The sequence below is a fragment of the Labeo rohita genome, chromosome 16 (genome assembly GCF_022985175.1).
Source record: "Labeo rohita strain BAU-BD-2019 chromosome 16, IGBB_LRoh.1.0, whole genome shotgun sequence".
Lineage (NCBI taxonomy): Eukaryota > Metazoa > Chordata > Actinopteri > Cypriniformes > Cyprinidae > Labeo > Labeo rohita.
In genome coordinates, this window is record NC_066884.1 from 7,177,375 (window position 1) to 7,204,882 (window position 27,508).

The window sequence follows — 27,508 nt, forward strand, 5'->3', positions numbered from 1 at the left end:
GAGATCAGTGATGGGAACACGCTACAGTTATATACTGTAAATTGAAAACTTGATCTTGTTCTAGAAAAATGAGTAATTATTAGTGTTAGTCTGCTTTTCACCCGTTCATTCCAATTCCCTCTGTTCATGTTGTCAATATCCTCTTACTCTTGTTTGTTTAGCCTGGTGTCACAGTGCCGGACGAGCAGCTTCAAATCCTCTTGCGTGGCTCAAGCTTTACTCTGGCACTTGGTCTTCCTGCATCATCAGTCGTTTGGATATATTCGTTAAATACATTAGCCCGGTGGCCCACTCTCTTTAAGGCCAGTCACATGATCTCAGTTCTGCCTTAGCTTAACTTCAGCAGTGCGTCAGTCCACAGATCAGCTCTGGAATCGCACCATCAATGGAGCCCGTAGTGCACACACCACGGTACGTACAAAAACTGCAGATTGTCACGCTCAAGTTTTCTTGACTATGCTGGAGATGCTGTGAAAGTTGCACGACAACAACAAAATCTGTGTCTGATACTACAAACAACTAATAATGGAAAAGCCATTTCCGTAAGGAGGCTATTGAGTTGAATTAATGTGGGATTTTGATAATCACAATAGCTTTAAGAGCTGTCTTTTAGTAAACATGGAATTAGCTTGCAGCTTTTTGATTGTAGCTTTTATCTGTCTGTCTCTTTCTCTGGAAATCAGCCTTAAATGGGGAATTTGCCTTGAGACACGTTCAATCAATAGCAGGAAAATAACAGCTCTTAGACTAAAAGGCTGATTTGCTGTAAGTTGGAAATGCGTCCGTGGCACGCAGACGGAGTGAAGAGATTTGAAAGGATTGAGAAGTCTCTCTTTGGAGAAACGTACAAGAAAGCAATTACATCTGACCGGGACTTACCTGCTTGTTCTTCAAAAGACAGAGCTGCTGTTATTTGCCATCACTCTCCCACTTCAATATGCACTGAACATCCGGAGTGCCAAGAATTTATTTGTTTTGTCAAATCTTTCATACTCAAATCTCCTTAGTCTGTCAGATGAAGTTTAATAGGTTTTTTAGACTATTTTCTAAAGCATTTTAATGTGTTTTTGGTGTTTTTCCACAGCTTTCAAAGCATCTTTTATGAAGTGCAAAATTTTTGTTGCTACTTGCTTTCAGAACATGTTTTCATCTTAATTCCATTGGGTTCAGACTTTTTAAAATTTGTAAAATGGAAGTTTGCTTAAACCATTTATGTTGGAACTACATAAAGAATTTTTGCTGTAAATTGAAACTGGGTTGATTGGAAGAGTAAAGGTTAAACTACCATTCAAAATTTTAGGGTCGGTAAGATTTTTCATAAATCTCTTTCATATATCACACACCAGAAACGAAGTAAATATTCACATCGTGTTATCGCTCTAGATCAGCAATGGGCAACTTCGATCCTGGTGGACCACTGTCCTCCAGAGTTCAGCTCCAACCTTGATCAAACACACCTGAACAGGCTAATCAATGTCTTCAAGATCACTAGAAAGCCGTAGGCAGGTGTGTTTAATTAGGGTTGGAGCTAAACTCAGCAGGGCAGTGGCCATCCAGGACCAAAGTTGCCCATCCCTGCTCTAGATTACTCACAGGATGTTTTTTCACTTGTGAAAGTGACTGTGTCATGTGCAGAAATAGACGTTGCTGTCGTTCATTTTCTGTTACAACCGGATATGTCAAACTGGACGTGTAAATACGCTTTTCACTGATAGGCTTGCACAGCAATGTGTCATGCAAATTTTCCATTCAGGTTGAAAATATGCAGTTGTGGTGTATATGGCACTTTTACAGCAATCGCATCGCTCAATTCGCATCATTTGTGTCTATTTGAGTCTTCGCATTGCCTTTGTATGTAATCTACTCACGTGAATAATTAAGCGAACATTCTCATCTTGTTATCGCTCTAGATTGCTCGTGGTATGGTTTTTGTGTCACTCGCGCTAATAAAGTCTTTACGTAATCTTTCCTCCATTTTCTGATACAACCACACGTGTCAAACTGGCCATGTCATGCAAATTTTTCGCTTGAGTTGAAATTTTTCAAGTTGCGCATAAGACGAGATTGAGGTGTGGATGGCGGTTTCGCAGCAGTCACATCACTCAATTCATGTTATTCGCGTCTTTGTGTTGACTTTGTATGTAATCTACTTACGTGAATATTTACATTTAAAAAAAAAAAAAAAAAAACGAGCAGAAGATACAATACGGCATGTTTGCGGCAAACACTTCGCCCAATTTTCGTCATTCACGTCGCCTGGCGCGAATTTGCATCTGTTTGCATTTTTTTGCATTAACTTTGTATGTAATCTACTCGCACAAATAAATTTGCTTTTGGTGTGTTATTACTCTAGATTACTCGTGGGATGTTTTTTGAGTCACTCGCACAAATAAAATAATCGTGCAATGCTTTTCTCCATTTTCTGATACAGCAAGGACGTGTCAAACTGGATGTGTCAATAAGTTTTTTGCTGATTGGCTTGCATGACAACATGCAAATTTTTCACTCAAGTTGAAATTTTTCTGCGTGCACAGAAGATGTGTTTGAGGGGTATATGGCGCTTTTGCAGCAATCATGTTGCCGAATTCACATCATTTGTGTCTATTTGAGTCTTTGCATTGCCTTTGTATGTAATCGACTCACTCTAGATTGCTCACGGGATGGTTTTCGTGGCACTCGTGCAAATAAAATCATTGTGTAAATCTTTCCTCCATTTTCTGATACAACTGGACGTGTCGAACCAGATGTGTCGTACAAATTTTTCGCTCAAGTTGAAATTTTTCAACTTGCACATAAGACGCGATTGAGACGTAGATGGCGCTTTTGCAGCAATTGCGTTTCCCAATTCATGTCATTCACGTCATTCACATCTTTGCATTGACTTTGTATGTAATCTACTCATGCTAATAATTAAGTAAAAAAAAAATTGGCGCGGAAGACACCATACGGCGTGTTTGCGGCAATCACGTTGCTCAGTTTGCGTCATTCACACAAACTGAGTGATATTAAATTTCAAATATTTTTAAATTTAATTTATTCTCATTGCGGTGTTCTCATTGCTCTAGATTACTCGCAAAATGTTTTTCGTGTCACTCGCGCAAATAAAATAATCGTGCAATGCTTTTCTCCATTTTCTGATACAGCTGGACGGTGCAAACTGGATGCGTCATGCAAATTTTTGAACTTGTGCATAAGACGCGGTTGAGGCGTAGATGGCGCTTTCGCAGCAATTGCGTCACCCAATTTATTTGCGTCTTTGTTGACTTTGTATGTAATCGACTTACATGTATAATTACATTTTTTCAAAAATTGTGCGGAAGACACGATACAGCGTGTTTGCGGCAATCACGTCGCCCAGTTTGTCTCATTCACGTTGCCTGGTGCGAATTCGCATCTATTTGCGTTTTTGCATTGACTTTGTATGTAATCTACTCACACAAATAATTATATTTACTTGTAATGTGCGCACACCATAAGACTTCATTTATTTGATTAAAAATGCAATAAAAACATCAATATTGTGAAATATTATTACAATTAAATTAAATCACATGATCCTTCAGAAATGATTCTAATAAGCTGATTTTGTGCTCAGAAACATTTTTTTATTATTATCAATGTTGAATGTTTTTGTGGAATATATATATATACATATATTGATATACACAAGCTGAAAAGAACAGCATTTATGCTAAAAATCAATTGTAATATTAGTGTAAATGTACGGTTTTTAAAAATATGAGGAAAGGAGGAGATAAGTGTTTAATGTTCTGGTGTTCGAGGATTTAGACGTGTTATTTTTCTGTTGTCCTGTGGAATGAAGCCTAGATTTAGCATGGAGACGCTGGTATATATAATGAGCATCGCTGTGCAAATGGCAGTTTATTAGCAAGTTTCTTGTGCCTTGCTTATTACAGAATTTTTTAAAATGTGCTTTTGATAGAAATGTTTTCCCTGCCATACGAAACCTTTAGCCGAATGGAATATCATATTAATATGTGGCTCCTTTTCATATGGATCTGAAATCACCTAACATGTTGACATCCTAGCAAATGCTATAAGGATAGGTTAAAGGGAGACATGACGCTCTTATTAGGTTGTGTTTCCAGGCTCTGTGTTTGTTTGAAGTGAAGTGAGCACTCCAGGACACACTTTAAGCCGAGCGGTGGCCACGATAATCCTACTTGATCAGAAAAAGTGGATTTACAGAGTTTTAACCGCAGTGTCCCAGTTAGCCCGGCCGATGAAAGCCAACCCCCTGTCCTCCGCCAGCTTTTATCTTTCAGTTCATTCATCCATCAGTCCGTTTATCCCTGCGTCTTTTCCTTTCAGTGCATCTAAAGCTCATCAGAACTATTTAGCCTCTGGCCCAGGCTAAAATTGCAATGATATATTTGGTTTCAAACACACACGGTTACATCATGGAGTTCATAGCATGTGCCATTGCAAAAACTGGCATTATATTCAGTGGGATGGATCATGTATTATGACAATTGGTAAAGTAGATATGTTTAAGTTACTCTATAGGCTTACTAGTTTAAGTTGTCTGATCCAAAAATGCATGTTTTAAGTTTTGCTTATGTTCATGTGAGCATATGAATATGCTTTTAGGATGCTGAAGCTTTAGGATCAAAACAAAAAGCATAAGTGGTAATTTCGAAACGTATCACTAGATGTCATGGCTCTAAATGTAACCCAATGCACACTGCAAACGAGCGACGTGACAAAACTAGAACACTCCCATTATAATCAACAAGGCGTAGACATGATGTAAATAAGAGCTTTATTGTGCAGCATAGACGGGTTCGTTGATTATAATGGGAGCATTCGTAGGAGAACTGCAGGGATCAAACAGTCATATGAGTGACAGCTTCAGTGATTATAATGGGACAGTTCTTCTAATACTGCTGTGTTGCTCGCTTTCTGTGTAATTTGTTCGGAATCTGAATAACAAATTTAGTTTTTCATTGCGCTGTCATTATCAACCTATTCAGAGACATCCTTGCACGAGTTATATATTTATTTATATATATAAATATATACATATATATTTATTTATATATATAAATATATATATATATATATATTAGGACTGGCAAATATTTAATTGCGAAAATAAAATACAAAATAAAAGTTTGAGTTTGCCTAATATATGTGTGTGTATTTATTTATGTATTTATTATATTTTTTATAGAATTTATATTATAAATAAAAATAATTTGTACATAAATAACATATTTCACTTAAATATATACATTAATTTGTGTGTATTTATATATACATAATAGTTACACACAGTACACACACATATCAGTCAAACTCAAACTTTTATTTTGTATGCGATTAATCGTGACTAATCGTTTGCCAGCCCTAAATATATATATATATATATATATATATATATATATAAAACAAATAAAGCTATATATATATATATATATATATATATATATAGCTTTATTTGTTTTACACTTGCTTGCTTGTTTTTTATATTATTATTGCATTGTTCGTTACTTCAACATAATCTGCTTTTAATTTGCACATGACATTACATGCATGGTAAAAATTTTGTGTTAATTGGACCTTGGTATTTCAGCTGTCAATTATTTTTAATTCATTACTAACTTATTAGAAACAAAAGACCAGTAATTGTAAATGACAATCAACATTTATCATTTGAGAACATCTGTTAGTCAAATGTTTGGCAGGTTAAGGCTGAAGTGCAAGTACACAGTTAGTTCTGGCTATAAACTTGTTTGGAGATATACAATTATTCATTCAGTTTTGTTAGGTAAGTTCGTAGTAGTAATTTGATGGGTGGCAGTTTAGCTCATTTGTCAGCTAATTAATTATCTCCACTAATCTGAGTGCATGTTTGTGTGCGTGTATTTATGTGGCTGGTTGTTTGTGTGTGTGTGTGCATGAGTTTTTATGTGTTACACATTGAAGAGAAGGTCAAGAGTGTAACAGCTGCTGCCGTCCAGTCTACTGCACAGGAAGCAGCATGTTTCATAAAGGTGCAGCGCCTGTGTGCTGCATTGCAGCATGCATAAACAGCGAGAAATTGTTTCCTTTAAGAATCTGTGTGTAGTGTGATTATATTACAGTCTCAGTGACGGTCAAATGTAACATCTTTAGCATTTCATTTAAGATTCACTTAAAGGATTGCTTTCTCTCTGGAGAGAACCTCTCATCAATATTCACCAACCATTGTAGTTGTCGCATGCTTGCACGTTTATGCAATGGGGTGGGATCTGTTTATTAGTTTTGAAATGAAAGCAGGGAAGCAAAGGTCATACAATGCATTCAGACTGTCTGAATTGAGGGGTTTCTGATTTTGTAGATGCCTGTACTGTTTTTTTATTTGCTTAAATGGTTGATGGATGAAGAATGGATGAAGAACTATGCATGTTTTCTACAAAAAAGATGCTCTTTGATATATCTCTGTGTGTGTGTATAGTCGTTGTAGCCTGACTAGTAACCTTGTATTTTCCTGTATGTATGGGGTCATCACCTTGACAAACAGCCCAAGTGTTGTGGTTAATACTGCTACTGTATTTGCTACTGTATTTACTGCCATATTCTCTGACCCGTGCAAGCCTGGATAGACACCCACAATGAATCAGATGTAAAACCAGAGATGTTGCATTAGGTTGTAAAGCAGAACTAGTGGCGGCTATATAATCTTTGCTCTGCTCTCCCTGCTTTTAGATTGATCTTGCACGTTGACTCATAATATAAACCTCTTACTGCTTTGACTGGTCAGCCACGTGGTTCTGCATTTACCAGTGGCTTAAGACAGAAAGGACTAGGCTGTTGCATGATGGCAAAGACCCTTCAAGCTGCTGTATGGAATGTTCCAGCACATGGGACACAAACCAGAACATTTATTTTGGCATAATCAACAAAATTGTGTTATTGTGTTTCAGCTGTTAGATAAAGACAGTCTTAGAGTTTATGTTGAATTATGTGTTTTTGGTTGGGTTAAAAAATGAAAAATCAGAGCTTTGAACTTCACATCATTGAGAAGATGACCACTTGATAATGGCACCGTCTTGAATTCCTCCACCATCTGTTGAGTCCAGATGGAGAAAGACAGTTATGGTGAATAACTCAGTCAGAACTCTGAGGATGGATGGATGGATGGATGGATGGAGAGATAGATGGATACATGGATGGACGATTGTGTGGATAGATATGGAGGGATGGATGGATAGATAAATAGATCGATAGACAGATATTGTAGATGGATGAATGATGGATAGATATTGTAGATGGATGAATGGAGAGAAGGATGGATGGATGGTTGGATAGATGAATAATGCATAGGTATTGTAGATGGATGAATGGAGAGAGAGATGGATGGATGTTGTAGATAGATGAATAATGGATAGATATTTTGGATCGATGGATGGATGGATGAATAGATATTTTAGAGATAGATATTGTGGATGGATGGATGGATGGATGATAGATATCATGGATGGGGGAATGAATGAGGGATATATTGTAGATGGATGAATGGAGAGAGATGGATGGATGTTGTAGAAGGATGAATAATGGATAGATATTTTGGATGGATGGATGGATGATAGATATGGATGGGTGAATAAATGAGGGATAGATACTGTAGATGGATGGGTGGAGAGAGATGGATGGATAGGTATTGTAGATGAATGATGGACAGATATTGTAGATGGATGGATTGATGGATAGATATTGTAGAAATAGATATTTTGGATGGATGGATGATATATATGGATGGGTGAATGAATGAGGGATAGATATTCTAGATGGATAAATGGGGAAATGGATGGATGTTGTAGATGGATGAATAATGGATAGATACTATGGATGGATGGAGAGAGATGGATGGATAGGTAATGTAGATGCATGAATGAGGGATCGATATTGTAGATGGATGAATGGAGAGAGGGATGATGGATGGTTGGATAGATATTGTAGATGAATGAATAATGGATAGATATTGTAGATGGATGAATGGGGAGAATAATGGATAGATGGATGGATGGATGGATGGATGGATGGATGGATAAATATTGTAGAGAGATATTCTGGATGGATGGATGATAGATATCATGGATGGGTGAATAAATGAGGGATAGATATTGTAGATGGATGAATGGAGAGAGAGATGGATGGATGTTGTAGATGGATGAATAATGGATAGATACTGTAGATGAATGGATGGAGAGAGATGTATGGATAGGTATTGTAAATGAATGAATGAGGGATAGATATTTTAGATGGATGGATGATTAGATATTGTGCACAGATGTGTAGATGGGTGGATAGATATTGTGAATAGATGGATAGATAGATGGATGGATGGATGAATAATGGATAGATATTTTGGATGGATGGATGGATGGATGGATGATAGATATGGATGTTGGTAGATGTGAATAGATGGATATTGTAGATGGATGGATGGATTTTCATAGATATGGATCGATGTAAAAAATATTGTAGATGGATGCTTGGATGGACAGATGTGTTGATAGATATGGATGGATGGATATTGTAGATGGATGAATGATGGATGGATATTGTAGAAAAATTAATGGAGAGAGGGACGGGTAGATGGATTGTAGATCAATGTGTGGTTGGATGGATGGATATTTTAGGTGGATACATGGAAGGATGGATGGACAGACAGACAAATAGATAACAATGAGCAAACAAATGTATTGCATGGACAGTATTACACTTACATACAGTACAGTAATGAATTACATACAGTACAGGACCATAAGAGTTGAAAACCTAAAGAAGAGTTGAGGATTGTGAATGTGCCGTTAGAAGTTTGGTCTACGACTCCTCTGTCTGCAGCTAGTGTTTGAGTTGGTCAGACTGCAGGCAGGAGCTGAAAATGAAAGACTGATTCCATCATTTATTCTACCTGAGTGCTGCTCGCTCTCTCTCATTTACTGGCCTGCTATTTCTGATAATCATAAGCTTTCAAAGCAGAACAATGTTCATCATTCCTTCTCTCTTCAGCAGCAGCACATGATTGCAACTGTCATACAACGTGACGCGTTCAAATAGGAGCAATTTAAAGGCGTACACAATGAGCCGCACTACCACTGAAAGTCCAGAACCATCTGGAACAATTCGATCAAATGAAGCTCCCACAGTTCCTTTGTCTCCTCATCGAAATAAAAACTCGGCCGGTTTCTTAGGACTGACGGATGTTCTTGGAAAGTGCCGTAGAGATGAGCACTATTATGCTCGGAGTGATGAACGCTATTATGTTCAGGACTGGAACGGAGATGTGCGTTCTCAGAATGAGCGAACCACAGCAAATCTGAGAAGTTTTAATTCTCAAGCTCACTGTGGCTATGTGCGTAATATAATACTGCCACAATACTCCTCCTATTTTTGCACTTTGTATATAATTTCTTTATTGAAGAAATCATGTTATATTGAATACATTTTTCTATATACATAATATCCAGGCAATTTTCATTAATGTGTTATATGTGCAGGAATACAGTTACAAAACACTGCATGAAACACTGCATTGTAATTTTTTTAAATTACCGTCATTTTGTGTCAAATCAATCAAATTTTAAAAACTTCCCCGTCTCAAATTTTTGATTTTGCTATTATTTTTCCTGAGGAAAGACAGACGTGTATAGTGATGAAAGCCAAAATGTTAAATGTCATGGATGAATATTTACTGAGTAATCCACTATTTTGTAGAGGGAGGTCAAAATGGCAATTTTCACCTGCGATTCAGAGTCAAGTTACAGGGGGTAAAAATGACTTTGGCAGCAGCAGCATCTTAATTTTTTACACAGTGATTGGTAGCTCTGTTAGTAAAATCTGTTAACTTTAGCAATCTTTGTTGCATGATGTGCCAATAGTGACTATTCAAACAAGGGGAAACAGCACTTTTTCTAAGTTTTTTTTCCAAAGTTTGCATGCCTGTAACTCAAGAAGCATTATTGATATTTTAATGCCCTTTTAGATATTGTGTCTTAACAAACTTTCCTTTTGACATCTTTATTTTTAATGCCATATGAGATTCGGTTCCAGAGATATTGGTATTTCAATATGGCTTCAGGAGTAAATTGTTAAAATGTACACATTTTCAGTGGTCAAAAACACATAATGCAATAAAGATTGCTAAAGTCAACTGATTTTGCAGTACTAATAGAACTGCCAATCTCTGTGTGAAAATAAGATAATGATGCTGTCATCTTTCTGAAGTCATTTTTACCCCCCTGTAACTTGACTCTAAGGTGAAAACTACCATTTTGACCTCCCTCTACAAAATAGTGGATTACTCAGTTAATGTCATCAATGACATTTAATATTTTGCTTTTCATTACTATACATGTCTATCTTTCTGCACAAAGATGCTCATCATCAAAAAATTGACTACTTAAATCTACATTAATTGCTCTTTGCAACCTAAAACTTTACATCCGTACTCTGACATGTTTAAAAATTTTTTAAGTGGGAATAACAAGATTGTTCACAATAATTCATAAAAGGCTTATTTTCTATGGAAGCCCCTCTCCGACACTGAATAAAAAATGTAAAAAAGTAATTTGCGACTTTTATCTCACAATTTTGAGTTTTCATCTCGCAAGTCTGACGTTTTTCTCAGATCTGTGAGATATAAATGCACAATTGCGAGTTATAAAGTCAGAAATGTGAGATATAAACTTGCAATTTGCGTAATTCTGATTTTTTTCTTAAAATTATGAGATACGAACTTGCAATTCCCAGTTTTTATGACACAATTCTGAGAAAAAAGTCAGAATTGTGAGATAAGTCGCAATAACCTTTTTTATTATTATTATTCAGTGATAGAAACGGGCTTCCATATATTTTTGTAGGTCTATAATACAAACTATTCAGGGTAAAATGAACTGATTGTGGCTCCTTTTCTGAAACTAATTAATATGAGGCAGTCATCTGCAGCTCTTTTCTCTCCGGTACCGTATGCTTGGATGGTTTTATCCCGGCTCACTTTCAGGAAGCAAACAGATGTCCCACCTGAGCCCGAACATGACAGGAATTTCAGATGGACCTGTAGATTACAACTCGGGTCAAACGTCGGTCTTCTCTGTTCTTTTGAAGGAATGAACTATTGAACTGAATTTTAATGCTTTTTCTCCTGAGCCGCATGCGCCATTGTGATTTGGCAGCCAGTCAGGTCTCTGTTGAATAAATCCATGATAAATAAGAAGGTTTTAACTCCATTTTGGTACTACTCATTCGTTCAAGTACAAACTAGTCCAGTTTCCACTTTCCATCTCTCATCACGTTCGCTCCCAGCCCAGATTGTGCACAGTCATGCCAGCATGATGCCCGCTGACTGCTGATGGGATGTAACGGTGACGTTTTCACGCCAGCTGCCCTGTGCCAGTGCGGACCGACTGGTGGATGGGAGGTGTTGGAGTGGAACGTGTGAAAATCCACGGGTCGACCCAGAAAAAAACGCCAGGAGCCCAGACCACCATCTGAACCAAGAGTCCACCCGTATGAGCCATTACAGGCCATGCTGTAAATCTCTTCTGAACTCTTCATGTTGCTCGACTCTCACTCGTAGCTCACGGCTTTTAAGCAGCAAATGTTTCATAAACACGTCCTCCCCTGTGACCTCTTCCCCCAGTGCCAGCGACGTGAGGCTGCACAGATGTGCCCTGTTTCTGTCCACTGGTCCCTGCCAGCAGCAGCAGATGTCTTGTGAGGGTGGAACTGGCCGCTGAGCAGTGAGATGACCCCTACAGCACATATACTACTGCTAAATATAAAGTGGAGTCCAAAGTCCAAAAGTTTGGACTTTTAGAGACTGTTAGTGAAAATGCTTTTTAATCAAATCCAAAAAATGTTACATGATGAGCAGTGCATCTGCGTTTACAGTAATGCATCTATAAAGGAAAAGTCCACTTCCAAAACAAAGATTGACATATAATGTGCTCACCCCCTTGTCATCCAAGATGTTGATGTCTTTCTTTCTTCGTCGTCAAGAAATTGATTTTTGAGGAAAACATTTCAGCATTTTTCTCCATATAATGGACTGATATGGTGCCCCGATTTTGAACTTCCAAAAATGCAGTTTAAATGTGGCTTCAGACGGTCCCAAATGCGGTTGTAAATGATCCCAGCCGAGAAAGAAGGGTCTTATCCAGTCAAACGATCAGTTATATTCATGAAAAAAATCAAATTTAAATACTTTTTAATCTCAAACGCCCGGTATATATACAGTACTACCATTCAGAAGTTTAGGGTCAGTACATTATGTTTTTGAAAAAAAGTCACCAAGGAAGCCTTTATTTGATTAAAAATGCAGTAAAAACAGTAATATTGTGAAATATTATTGCAATTTAAAATAGCTGTTTTTAAATTGAATATATTTTAAAATGTCATTTATTCCTGTGATGCAAAGCTGAATTTTTAGCACCATTCAGTGTCACATGATCCTACAGAAATCATTTTACCATATTAATTTATTTACATTAAGTTCATTTACATTAATTGGAAAAATTATAATAGAACAGCAGATAATAGGAAAAATTAACTGACAATTTCAAAATACACTATCCAACACGTTGGTTCACATACACATCGTTTTGTTTTTTATTTTTTTTATATTTTTTTCAATAACATAAATTTCCTACAAGTTTATTCACATTTTCTATTTGTAATATATGTAATATTTCTGCATATTTATTTATTTATTTATTGTTTTAAACATTAAAACTTACTGTGGTTTGCTAGAAAAATTAGTTTGTTATATTTTCTCAAAACACAGTCTTATTCTAAAAACATACTCTTATATTAATTTATTTAAATTAAGTTAAAAAATAATAATAGAGTGATAGAAATATATGAAAAAGTAATGAAAAAGTAAAAAAATTAAAATTATCCTTTTTTTTTATATATTTTTTTTTTTTAAATTTGGTTTATTTATTTATTTAAATAGTTTTTTCTTGTTTTAAACACAACACATTAAAACTTATTGTGGTTTGCCAGAAAAACACCCTTAAAATAATCTGAATTCAAGTTATATTTTCTCAAAACATAGTCTTATTCTACAAACATACTATTATTTCTTTAAATTAAATTAAATAGAAAAATTAGAATAGAGCAATAGATAATAGGAAAAAGTAATAGACAAATTTAAAATACATTATCATTATACATTATACACTTTTTAGTCGCATAACAAAACTTTTTTTTAAATCAAAAACACACAAATTCTTGATAGATACTCTTTGTTTGTTTCTTTTTCTTTTTTTTTTTTTTTTTCAGTTATATAGTTTTTTTTTTATTCTCAGCTGATATGGAGTGTCACATCAAGATACTCCATGTTTTTGTGTGTTTGTTGATCATGACATCTCAAGGTCAGTAGTCTGAAGTGAGAGTTAGTCTGCTGACCTCCGACTCATTAAAGTGTGTCTTAAAACAAATGAGTCTGACCTAAATTTCCTGCGGCTCGACCCCGCACAGCATCCCAGCGCTCTCACTTTACCACAACACATGGGATACAAGTGAACCTCTCTTCTCCTTTCCTCTCATTCTCTCTCCTCAGAGTTATAATTCAGTTCAGTTTCCTGCTGAAATCATCAATGTTCTCCTCCAATCATATTTACCCTCGGCTCTACATCTCCACCAATGAGAGAGCAGGAAAGCAGGAATGTGGCTAGCAACTGGAGAGTTATTGAGAGACTGCGGTTAACTCAAGGCCTCGGGAACACTGTGTGTGTGTGTTTGTGAGAGAGAGATGCGCGCTGATTCAGCGAGGAAGAAGTGTGCCCGCCGTCACATTTAACGCAGTAATGAAACAGACGTATTCCTCCGGGTTCCTCACAACTCCTCCGGGTTATCAGCTCTTGTCTGTTGGCCACGTTTCAGTAATATTGATGTATGTTGTGAAATGAATAGCAGCACCTCTGCGTGTTGTTGATTTACCGAGGCGCCCTGATAGCAGCTCTACCGGCCCGCTCAACCCGCACATGCTGGTAAATGCCGTAGGACTCGTTAAATCCCAGCGAGACTCATAATGTGTTTGTGTCTGCTGTGTGCATTATTTTCTGTTTTATAGTTGATACAGTTAGAAACACAAAGGCAGTGTCAAGAGAGATGTACCAGCAAAGTAATGTTTCCTGCTCAGTCATTGTACACTTGAGGTTTTTAGCTTGCTATATATGGATCCGGTGCAGTTAAAATATTTGGATTCATTTGTACAATTAAACTACTGAAAGTAGTATGCTATTTTGTCGCCCTTAAAGGGATAGTTCACCTAAAAATGAAAATTCTGTCATTAATTACTTAATCTTATGTTGTTCCAAACACGTAAGACCTTCGTTCATCAAGATATTTTTGATGAAATCCAAGAGCTTTCTGACCCTGCATAGACAGCAACGTTCAGACACGTTCAAGGCCCAGAAAGGTAGTAAGGACATCGATTAAAATAGTCCGTGTGACATCAGTTGCAAAATAAGTTGGATATCTGAGTGAAGCCGCTTCTTTAATGAGAATAAGCATGGGAAGAGACTGGATTTTGTCTATTTGGAAGTGATCAGATCAATGTTGTTTGACAGGTTTCTGGAAGGGGGCAGGATTTCCTCACATACAGTTGAGGTCAAACGTTTACATACACCTTGCAGAATCTGCAAAATGTTACTTATTTTACCAAAATAAGAGGGATCATACAAATGCATGTTATTTTGTTTTATTTTGTACTGACCTGAATTAAGATATTTCACATAAAAGATGTTTACATACAGTCCACAAGAGAAAATAATAGTTGAATTTGTAAAAATGACCCCATTTAAAAGTTTACACACACTTGATTTTTAATACTGTGTTGTTACCTGAATGATCCACAGCTGTGTATTTTGTTTAGTGATGGTTGTTCATGAGTCCCTTGTTTGTCTTGAACAGTTAAACTGCCTGCTGTTCTTTAGAAAAATCTTTCAGGTCCCACACATTTTTTGGTTCTTCGTGTCTGAACCCTTTCCAATAATGACTGTATGATTTTGAGATCCATCTTTTTTACACAGAGGACAACTGAGGGACTCATATACAACTATTACAGAAGGTTTAAATGCTCACTGATGCTTCAGAAGTAAAAACGATGCATTAAGAGCCGGGGGTGAAAACTTTTGGAAAATGAAGATCATGGTAAATATAACTTATTTTGTCTTCTGGGAAACATGCAAGTATATTCTGTAGCTTCTGAAGGGCAGTACTACATGAAAAAATATCATATTTAGGCAAAATAAGAAAAATGTACACATCTTCATTCTATTCAAAAGTTTTCAACCCCTGGCTTTTAATGCATGGTTCTTCCTTCTGGAGCATCAGTTTGAACCTTCCGCAGCCGTAATAGCTGCATATGAGAGTGATTTTTCTGAAGAACAGCAGGCAGTTTAACTGTTCAGGACAAAAAAAGGGCTATGAACAACCATCACTAAACAAAAAAACACAGCTGTGGATCATTCAGGCAACAACACAATCTGTGTGAAACAATCAAGTGTCAAGTGTCAAGTGTGCATTTTGAATGATCCCTCTTATTTTGGTAAAATAATTAACATTTTGCAGATTCTGCAAGGTGTATGTAAACTTTTGTCCTGTATTTAGAGAAGAGATGATGTTGCAAGAGGGACAGGAAGTTGTTTTGTTTAAAGATGACAAGGGCACATCAATTAGGTTTTTTTTAAATAATGGTGTGCATGCATAAATCATTTATACTAAGTAAACACTTCAATATTTCAGGAAATATAAGAATTGTCTACTTTGAGTGTCTTATGTTGCTGTTTTGCTGTCGTTTATATATTTTTTGCTTTTACACAGCAGTTTGTCAGACTCTGTGTCCCAAAGATGTCACCATTCTCTACAAATGCACGCAATTCTCTCTTTCTCCCATGCTAATACCACCATCAAGAGCTGATGCTGAGAAATCAGAGAGAGAAAAGAAGACGTGGAGGCTAAAAAATGATGTCTCGTCAGAAAAATTTGGGCAAAATGCAGGTTGCATGCAAAGTGCTGTGCAGAGTGACAGTCAGTTTACAGAAAGAAGACAGTTGTGCATCAGTGTGTTATGTAACAGAGGGAATGTCAGGTGAAGAAACCTCATTTGATCTGCTCTCACATGAACACCAGTTCTTCTGTAGGTGATCAAACGGATGAATACGATGTTTCTCTTGTTTGTTTTACTAAAAGAGATCATTACATGCATATGCTCATGTGAAGGTCATGCTTTACTAGAAAGAGCTTTTAGTAAGGTTAGAAATCAGGTCACTTTCTGTTTTACACTGTTGTTTAGAAGATTTGTATTTTCTTGAGGTTGAATATAGTGACTGTTATAAATCATATAAAAACAAAAAACAGCCCATAGCCTCTGGTGTTAGACTTCAGCACGCTGAATTTTAATGCAACTCTGACCAAACGTTTGTTTAAGCCTAGAGCTGTTTACTCCAGTGCAGACGCAGTTTATTTCACCACACTGTTGGGAAGCTGCTTTTATCACTTTACCTGCATTATGCAACACAATTTCATTTAACACGACATGGTTTAGAATGTTAATCAGAAATACCTGCACAATGTGCTGGAACATTATGATTCATAAATGAATGGAAAAAAAAGTCTATATAAGTGTGTGTTTGTAAGTGTGTGCACTTTTGCATCCATGTAAATTCACACTAGTTCAAACAGCTTCATGCATTTCTGAAGTAGCTACCAGTTTTGGAGAGTTGAATAAGGCTGTTATTTAGTAGTATGACAATAGTTTTAAGGAACTTTACAAGGAGTAGTGGTGCAGTGTGACAAACTGAATAATTGCAAACGACTTGTCCTTAGTATATATATTTTTTTCAAAAACAAAAATACTAAGTTAAAATGCATTATGCAATAGTATTATACTTCTCACATGACTTCACTATTTTACATATTTAATTCCATGAGTGGCATCCAACGTTTTGTCAGTTGTATTGCACATGGTTTACAGCCAACCACTTATCTAAACTGATATGTAGCAATGCAATCTAGTTTTATTTAGTGTCAAATTATCAGTTTAGTTTTAATGCTGTCAAGATTCTTTCAGTTTAAAATGTTAAATTATATAATCTGAGATACTTTAGTATTTTAATATGGTACACAAGTTTGTTTGTTCATCAGAGTAGATGGAGAAATTTAGCATTACATCACTTGCTCACCAATGGATCCTCTGTAGTGAATGGGTGCCATCAGAATGAGAGTTCACACAGCTGATAAAAAACATCACAATAATCCACATGACTCTAGTACATCAATTAGCATAAAAAAACAGCATGTATTTAAATAACAAATCCATCATTAAGGTATTTTAACTTGAAGTCATCACTTCTGGCCAAAATATCCGTAATCCAAAATACCACTTCCTCCAGAAAGTTCATCTACTGTTCTCCTCCCACATCAAAATGAACCAACATATTTGTTTAGAACTGTTTTGGACTGTTTTCACTGTGCTTGATCTGTACATATTTTCTCCTGAGTCTAGACAACTTTTTCACTGTGGAAAGCAATATTGTGGATACAGGACTCAGATTTTAGCCAGAAGCAACTGTTTGAAGATAAACATGTTTTAATGATGGATTTGTTTCTTATAAACACATAGCTTTTTACTTCACAAGACATTAACTGATGGAGTCAAGTCAAGTCACCTTTATTTATATAGCGCTTTTAACAGTACAGATTGTGGCAAAGCAGCTTTACAGTATTAAATAGGATATAGTGTGTCAATCATGCAAAAGGGCAACAGTAAGCACTCATTTTTCAATTAAAGGCAGTTCATCACTGAATTCAGTGATGTCATCATCCGGCTCATTTCAGTTCAATTAGTATACGATATCGCTGGAAAGTAAGTGTCCCCAACTAAGCAAGTCAGAGGCGAGTGCAGCAAGGAACCAAAACACCATCAGTGACAGAAATGGAGAAAAAAACCTTGGGAGAAACCAGGCTTAGTGAAGATGTGCAGATGACTTGTGGATTACTCTGATGTTTTTTATCAGCTGTTTGGACTCTCATTCTGACGGCACCCATTCACTGCAGAGGATCCATTGGTGAGCAAGTCAGGTTTTCCACACCTTGGTTAACTTCAAATTCAAGGACTTAATTTTGGGACACATTTCAAGTGAGATACATTGTTACAGTTTTCATGTATCAAACACAAATGCAAAAAGGCAATTTTTTGCATTTATTTTTGGCCATATGACAGAGATATGCTATTCTATTTGTTGTATATCTATTTTGCATAAAACTGAAGAATATTTGGCTCTGTACCTGGCCAAGTGATGTTTTTTTGGATCTCTGGCAAGCCATTCTTTGTAATCTTAAATATTATAATTAAAAAGCCCCCAAAGTAGCGCAATGACCATATCCCATATCAAAACTCAAAATATTTCATTTTCATACCTAAAATATATATTTTACAGTCACCCTTGTGCCGATTGATCATAAACAGAGCTAAAAGGCTTCCTACCAGTGGCCATAACAAAACTTAACATCTTGTAGTTTTATCACAGGTGGAATGCAAAATGTTTCAATACAAGCATTTCAGTCAAATGTATTTTTTTAAATATTTTAAACATTTAACCCACAGGAGTTAATCAACCCTTTGCAACAGTTTAAAATCAGCCCAATTCCATGCAAAAATTGCAAATTTGGCAACCCTGCATTCAAATCCAGGACGTTTTGGGTGATAGAAATCCCGGCCGGATGCATTTTTTTTAGGTCCAAAAAGAGGACATGTCCTGGGACAAGAAGACATATGGTTACATAGCATAAGCCAGCTTGCATAGGCCACTAAGTGTTTGCAGAATAACACATTAGCAGACCGGAGGGAATAATATGGATTTTTTTTTTCCCAGGAAACTTCTTGCACGAAATAAATTCAAAATTGAATTTTTTTTAGATTCACAAATTGTCAAGGATTTCAAGGACCCGTGAGAACCTGGCAAGTGATGTAATGCTAAATTTCTCAAAATCTTGTCTGGTGAAGAAACAAATTCATCTACATTTTGGATGGCCTGAGGGTGAATTTTCATTTTTGGATAAACTGTTACTTTAACAGTTTATATAGCTAGTCTTTGTTACTAGATAGCATTTTAACTACTGTAAATCAGATTCCTCAGATGCAGTGATGTGTCATGTTTGCACTGTGAGGCCGTCTCAGGCTATATTATATCCCTCTCCTCGGCTGACTCGATTAAGCCATCAGGCGTTTGAAAAGCCGAGGCCTGTCAAGGCCAGTGTCCCATAACTCTCTCATAAGAGCCACGTGTACAGGGCCACGAGGGCCCACACAAGCTGCTTGTCTCCTCTAAATGACATGTCTTTCTCATGTCCTCATTTAGTTTCATTGCATGAAGGATGGTCATGGTAATGGCGCCCGAGAGTATCTGTCATATTTGCCTTCAAAGATCGGTTGCTGATGTCAACTCTTCATACTGAGATGTTCAGTTCCCTGCGCACACCAGATCTGAGTTTCACCCGGGCTCAAATCCATCTTTCTGAGAGAAATAAGCATGCTCTGGCTTTGCCTGAATTCCCTGTTGTTTATGCATATTTCGCCAAAGCATGTGACTAGTATGCTTAATCTCCGAATGTCTGGCAACGCAACTCTTTGCATGGAGCATGAGGAAGAAGAGAACCAAATGCCAGCTCTTCCTCTCTCTCCTTTACACATTAGCTGTAAGATATGTATCGGAGGTACTATAACACACACACACACACACACAGAGATCTCCTTCTGCTCCCCACCCACTGTGTCCCCGTCGTACTCTGTTGGCCGCGATAAAGCGCAGCCACACTCACGGCCGCCATCAGGCATCTGCCAAAGCGTTTAATCTCTCTGCAATTTCCCACCACCCTGTTTTTCCGCTGATCCATCCTACGTCCTGTGAGTAGGGGGATTTGGGATGTTTTAGGGGTTCGAAAACAGCCTGTTCAGAACATGACCCGGTCATATTCATGTTTCGTTTCAATGATGATATTTCATCATTTAGTTTAAATATAATATATATTTTATTTAAATTCCGATTTTTGGAACAATTAAGATTGTTTTGTGGTTTGTGACATTGTTTTCATAACAATTATGCACTTTTGCAGTTCTTAATGTAGTAATGTAGTACAAAAAAATCTCACGAAATCCAAGAATATATTTTTTAATTGTAAAATATTTGGTTAAAATATGGTTAAATAGACACCAACTTGTAACATGTTGCTGTTTTACAAGCTTATATTGCTCCAATAAAAGAAAATTTCCTACATTATGGAATTTGCAAATGGGCAGACATATATATATATATATATATATATATGTGTGTGTGTGTGTATATATATATATATATATATATATATATATATGTATATATATATAAAAACATAAACTGTCAATTAAAAAAATAAATTTAAAATGCAGTATATAAATTTTTTTATATTTTACACACACATATAATATTTTTTTTAATTATTTAGTCATTTTTAAGTTTTTTTTTATTATCATTTATATTTTTATTTATTTATATTTCTTATTATTTAGATTTATATAAATAAATAAAAATTCTGACAAGTCGTGTGAGTGTTTATTTTATTTTATTTTATTTTATTTATGCACATACACAAATATAACGTTAAAATGGAATATGAAGTCTGTTTTTATTGATATAATATAATATAGTATAATATAATATAATATAATACAATACAATATAATATAATATAATATAATATAATATAAATGCATGTTGTAAGATGTTAATTTATATAATGGAGATGTTCAGACTGTGTCTGCTGTGTATGTTTTTTCTAAATCTGATGTGGAAAACAACTTCCGTCAATATGATCCAGACTTGTTTTTATGATATTCACCCTTACACTATGCCGTCTGTCTTCTGGTGACCTTGTGTGACCTCTACCATCTTCTGCTTAGTAGCTTCGGAGGGTTTCCCGGTTTTGATTATTCTTAGAAAGACTTAGAAAGCTGATTTTCTAATTCTACCTCGAACAGTAAGCAGTGTTTTCACAGCAGATGTTCTGTACGGATTCAGTGCAGTCTCTGCGTCTGCGAATCACATAATCTACCCCTTAATTGAAGGAGAATGTTGTTTACATAAACACTCGAGCAGCGACGGCCGGTGCTGATGGTTAAAATACAGCTTCAGCGTGAATACGTTCTCCTAATCAGAGCAGAAGTCATGCGGCGAGGCGGCTGTGGTTATTATTGTTTGAAAGAAGGCTGGTGCTTTGTTTACATCTGGTGCTACAAAGACTGGAAGCTGGCCAGACCCTCCTTCTCCCCCTCACTGTCTTTCTGAGCTGTGAATAATAGATAAAGCCACGCCGATGACTGGCACCACATCTTGTCCGTATGGAGGAATGAAAGAGCCAGCTAGTTAATACGCACCCCACATCACAGCGAGAGCGGGACCTTAGCGACGACTCGCCACTCGGCCCTCATTTTCAATTCAGAAGCTGATGGTTTTGCATTTACAATAACAACAGGAGCATCTAAATGGAGGAATTAAAAGTGTCTGACTACAGGTGCCTGAACAGCCTGTCTGACTGAACAAATCACAAACTAGCTACAGGATTTCATCTTCTAGTGTCATTGATTCTTTAGTGAATCTTTGATTCACTGATCTACATTGTCCCACAAAACATCCAGTCTTCAGTATCACATGATACTTCAGAAATTATTCTAATATTGTGGATTCCAATATTGTTTTCAACATTGATAATAATGCATATTAAACATTTTATTTTATTTTATTTTATTTTATTTTATTTTTTTTTTTTTTTTTTTTTTTTTTTTTCAAATAAATGCAGCTTTGGTGAGGATAAGAGAACTGACCAGTTGTTTGTGTGATTCTTGAGAGCCAGCTAAGCATATTAAACTGCTTTATTTTATTTTATTTTGTTTTGTTTTGTTTTGTTTTGTTTTGTTTTGTTTTGTTTTATTTTATTTTATTTTATTTTATTTTATTTTATTTTATTTTTTTATTTTATTGAAATCAGTGCAACTTTGGTGAGCATAAGAGACTTCCTTCAAAGAAAAAAAAATCTGACTGGTCATATTAAACAGATTTTATTTTATTTTATCAAATAAATACAGTCTTGGCGAGCATAAGAAGCTTTTTTCAAAGATGAAAAAAAAATCTGACCGGTCATGTATTTGTGTTTTTTGAGAGCCAGCTTAGCATATTAAACTGATTTTTTATTATATTTTATTTTTAATTTTTTTTTATTTAATTTTTTTATTATAATTTATTTTATGTTTTATTATTGTTTATTATTTATTTTATTTTGAGCAAACTTGAATAAGCATAAGAGACTTCTTTCAAAGACAAAAAAATAATAAAAATCTGACCGATTGTGTGTGTGTTTGTGTTTCTTGATAGCCAGCTCTGCATATTAAACAGATTTATTTTATTTTATTTTATTTTATTTTATTTTATTTTATTTTACTTTATTTTATTTGATTTGATTTTGATCAAATAAATGCAGCCTTTGTGAGCATAAGAGACTTCTTTCAAAGACGAAAAAAAATCTGACCGGCCATGTATTTGTGTTTCTTAAGAGCCAGCTTAGCATATTAAACTGATTTTATATATATATATATATATATATATATATATTTTTTTTTTTTTTTTTTTTTTTTTTTTATTATTTTATATAAATAAAATCGGTCGTGTGTTTATGTGTTTCATGAGAGACAGCTCAGCATTTTAAACTGATTTTTATTTTATTTTATTTTAATATTTTTGTTTTAAAAAATGCATTCTTGTTGAGCATAAGAGACTTCTTTCAAAGACTATTCTGTGTTTTTGAGCTGGTTGAGTTAGACTCTGAAGTCCCCTGGCCGTGTACCTTCAGTTTTCTGGTTGACTTGCTGCTCTTTGTTGTCTAACTAACTAGTTCTTGTTTTTGTTGGGCTTCCTTAACCGTATAATCTTGCCGGCCGGTGTTTGTCTTCTGGCTGATTGCACATATTATGTAATGGTGAGCTGGTTTGAGAGAGAGAGAGAGACAGAGAGAAGGAGGGAACTGCACCTGGGGTCTGCTATCAGCATGCAGATAGAGATGCTGGAGGCTCCTTTGTGAGCTGTTTATTTAGACAGGTGTCTAAAGGACATGCCCACACACACAGATCTCTGTTAGAAGAGAAAAATTTCATGTTTGTCTATATGCACTGATTATATGGCAATTTAGAATAGATGATAATCATTTGTGACATGTAGGATCAATATCTTGCTCATAATAGAGCTGTCACTAACAATTATTTTAGTAATCAAGTAATTGGTCGATTACTCTGATGATTAATCAAGATATTTGGATAATTATAATAAATTTTTGTGGTAATTAATATAAACCTAAGCAAACGATAGTGTTTAAAATGACTTAAAATACATATATAATAGCAATGAGACAATTAGTTCAAATAAAGTATCAAAAGCAAGTAATTATATGGTTTTATTGAACAAAACTGCACATAACGGATTATAAACAATAGAGCTAATCTATATTACGCATTATGACTAATGACTGCACTGACGATTGTTTTTTACACTTATTATTGACTAAACAATGTTTAATTAAAATGTAAAGTTAATCTTTAATATTTGGCCATTTCTTTATGTCAGAAATGCTACAGCCACTGTAATTTCTTAAAAAATGTGGACATCTATACGTGTCAAACTGAGGGTTTGAGCTTTTATTTTAAAATCACAATGAACATTTAGCATATTGGGAAAGGTATGGTGTATTCTCCTATGTGTTTATAAATGATTTACCTTTCAAATCTGATGAAATGGCGCAAGTTGCGTTCCCAGATGAACGTTATAAAACCCACAAACTCTTGCAGAGATGGAGTTTGAGACGTTTCCGGTATTTTGCCGCTTACTCGACATGGGCAAATTGCAGTCAGTTTTCCCAAAAAAAAAAAACAGAAAAGTGAAATTGTCTGCAGATTCTAACTGACTCGTTATTGGTTCTTTTACACATAACAGCACATGCTGTTCATCTGATTTCTCATGCTGGCAGTATTTCAAGATTGACCCAAAGATGATTGGCAGGATTCCTGGGAATGTTGTTTTGATTTCTCAGGCTTTTTGTCTCAATTGTGAGTCGAGATGGATGGTAAAAAATAATGAGGAGATCAAACAATGAACCAATCTTGACTCCATCTGCCATTCTTTCTTTAGGTTCACTATATGTTTTAAAGATAATCACTTTAAAGATTAAACATTTGCCTTGAGCAAATAATTTCAACTTGGTCTTGTTCAGTAGTTTTAATCTAAAGTGAATATTTTGAATAATGCAGCATTTTTTTCAATTGCAGATAAATTTGAGAATATTTCAGCGTGACCTGAAGGCAAACTGACTGTGCCATGTTGAATTTTTCTGCTTAAGCTACACTATGAAACTTAATGCTTTTACGATGACCTACCTGTCTGATATCACATTTTTTACAAAGTAAAAAGTAAAGTACAAAGTACTGTAGAGTGCCATTTAAATAGGAGTCTATGTAATAATATAGTGATATAGTATATGTAATCCTGGACCACAAAACCAGTCAAAAGTCGCACGGGTATATTTGTATGGGTCAAAATGATAATTTTTTCTTTTATGCCAAAAATCATTAGGATATTAAGTAAAGATCATGTTCCATGAAGATATTTTGTAAATGTCCTACTGTGAATATATCAAAACTTAATTTTTGATTATTGCATTGCTATATTATAGTATTTTGAATTGTTTTCACCCTCAGATTTCAGATTTTGAAATAGTTGTATCTCGGCCAAATATTGTCCTAACAAACCATATATCAATGGAAAGCTTATTTAACCAGCTTTCAGATGAAGTATAAATCTCAATTTCAACAAACTGACCCTTATGACTGGTTTTGTGGTCCAGGGTCACATAGTTTTGCCATCTTATTCAACCACCATACCATAAAACCCCTGATTTGAAGGTTTTCTGACTGTCGCATATCTTATAAAATAATAGAAGCTGTAAGCAAGGTTTATAAACAGATTTCCATCAGAAGATATTTACAGTCTTAAAAACTCATTAAAAAGAAATAGTTCTGTTTTTAATTATCATAAGAGTTACGTGTCACAAAGTTTAGTCACATAATTGCACTCAGCAAGAATCTGGGTCAAAATGTCACCCGTTGCCTCCATCTGTTGGATTTATGGATGCATGACGCCACAATAATACTGGCAAGAAAGAGTTTTAGATGGAATCAATGAAGACACGCAAAGTTATACAGTTGCACACATGTTCTCTAGCCGCCCGTAAGTTATGTGTGGTTTAAAGGCTCAGTTCTGCTGAAGGCTTATGTCTCCTGTGCTGTTTCCTCACAGACTGAAGAAGAAGTCCCAGTCGGTGGATATCGGCTCTCAAGGATTTCCAGCACGGCTCATCCCGAGCCTGTCCTTAAACAGATCTTCACCACCTGTTGCCAAGACGACCACATCTGAGGTGCAAGAAAACAACACCACCAATTCCCAGCGCCGTGGTCCGCGGTGCAGCGATCTGAAACGAGGATACACAATAGGTAAATGAGCATCTGGCTGTCTTCAGTATGCCAGGCTTTGTGTGTTTGAGTTTCTCTATCTCATGAGTTTCAGTTGAGCTTTATCTGTGTGTGAGAGTGCATGAAGATGTTCACTTTGTATGAGTGTTTAGAAAGTTCTGACATCCTCTTTTCTTGTTCTCTGCTCACTGCATTATCAGTCTCACTTTGTCTTATTTGTCTCTTAATACTCTTATGTCAACTCTCACATCCTTTTCTCCTTGATCTCACCTTGTCTCCATTCTATCTCCTTGCATTCTTCACTTTCTTCTTGCTTTCTTCTGTCTCTTCTCTTTCTCTCCTGACTCATCTCTTTCTCCGCTTCTTTTCCTAGATCTCACCTCTTTTTCATGTGTCTTTGTTTCTCCTCTTGTTCTCCACCATCTATTTTTGCTCTCATTGTCTCAACATTCTCCACTCTCTCCTTGCTCTCTTTCTCCCTTCTCCTCTTTCTCATCTACAGTATTTCATCTCTTTTTCTCCCAGATCTCACCTTTTTCATGTCTCCATAATTTCTCATCTCATTCTCCACCATCTCTTTCTGCTCTCATCCATCTCTTTTCTTTCTCCTCTCATTCTCGTCTTTCACTGTAATCTTATATCTGTCTCCTCTTGTTCCAGTCTACTCTTTCTCTTCTTTTTCACATAGATCACACCTTTTTTATAACTGTCTCTAAAGTTTCTTCTCTCATTGTCCACCGTCTCTTTTTGCTCTCATCCATCTCCACTCATTCTCCACTCTCTTCTTGCTCTTGCTTGTCTCCTATTTCTTGTCTCATTCTCCTCTCTCTTTGCTCTTATGTTTGTCTCCTCTTTCTTCCCTGTCCCTCTTTGTCTTCTTTTTTCATCTGATTCATGTCTTTCTCCTCTTCTTTTCCTAGACCTCACCTTTTTTCACATCCGTCTCCATTTTTCCTCTTTTGCTCTCATCCATCCCCACTCATTCTCCACTCTCTTCTTGCTCGTTTGTCTCCTATTTCTTGTCTCATTCTCCTCTCTCTTTGCTCCCATGTCTCTCTTCTCTTTCTTCCCTGTCCCTCTTTGTCTTTTTTTTCATCTGACTCATCTCTTTCTCCTCTTCTTTTCCTAGATCTCACCTCTTTTTCTTGTCTGTCTGCATTTCTTCTCTTTTTGCTCTCATCCATCTCCAGTTATTCTCCACTTTCTTCTTGCTCTTGTTTGTCTCCTATTTCTTGTCTCATTCTCCTCTCTTTGCTCCCATGTCTCTCTTCTCTTTCTTCCCTGTCCCTCTTTGTCTTCTTTTTCTCATCCGATTCATCTCTTTCTCTTCTTCTTTTCCTAGATCTCACCTCTTTTTCATGTCTGTCTCTATTTTTCCTCTTTTTGCTCTCATCATCTCAACACTGTCCACTCTCCCCTTGCTTTCATCTGTTTCCTCTATTTATCCCTTCTCCTCTTTTTCCTCTTTCAATTCAATTCAATTGTTGTCTGTCTCCTTTTCTCCTCCCATTATCCTCTCTCCTCGCTCTCATATCTGTCATATCTGTCAACACCCTTTTTACCTTGTCAAAATGAGCTCTGCAAAAATCATCCCATTCTGAGGGATTGTTCCTTTAAATGCAAATGAGCTCTGCTCGCCCCGCCCCTCTCTTCTCTCTGTGGTGTGACGAGCTGCTCTGAGAGATTGTTTACTTTAGCCGCATTTAGCACGTTTAGCGAGGAAACTTGCTAACTAGCACTTTATTAGGAAAGGTGATTGCAGAGATTCATAAAAAAAACCCTTATACTCACTTCTGCTGTAGGTGAAGCTGGTTCACGAATGATTTGCGCGAACTTAGACGCATTTATGTAGATCGGGAGACTCATTCCCTTCACAAACAAACGTAATCCACTGCATCTTCAGCAGCTCAGATGTCTGGAGTAAATGTCGATCACTATGTTCAT

At 36.0% G+C, this 27,508-nt stretch overlaps 1 protein-coding gene across 3 annotated transcripts in view; it reads left to right on the top strand.

Moving 5' to 3' along the window:
* oxr1a (oxidation resistance 1a) overlaps positions 1-27,508 on the top strand; it is a 195,150-nt gene that overhangs the window by 45,821 nt on the left and 121,821 nt on the right. For 2 of the 3 annotated variants that reach the window (XM_051132042.1, XM_051132045.1), the window contains exons 1-2: positions 288-411; positions 25,392-25,585. In XM_051132042.1, the coding sequence (XP_050987999.1) occupies positions 386-411; positions 25,392-25,585 (220 nt within the window). In that variant the 5' untranslated portion in view covers positions 288-385. Of the gene's footprint in view, positions 1-287; positions 412-25,391; positions 25,586-27,508 lie in introns of those variants that run through there. The other variant, XM_051132043.1, reaches the window with a different exon arrangement.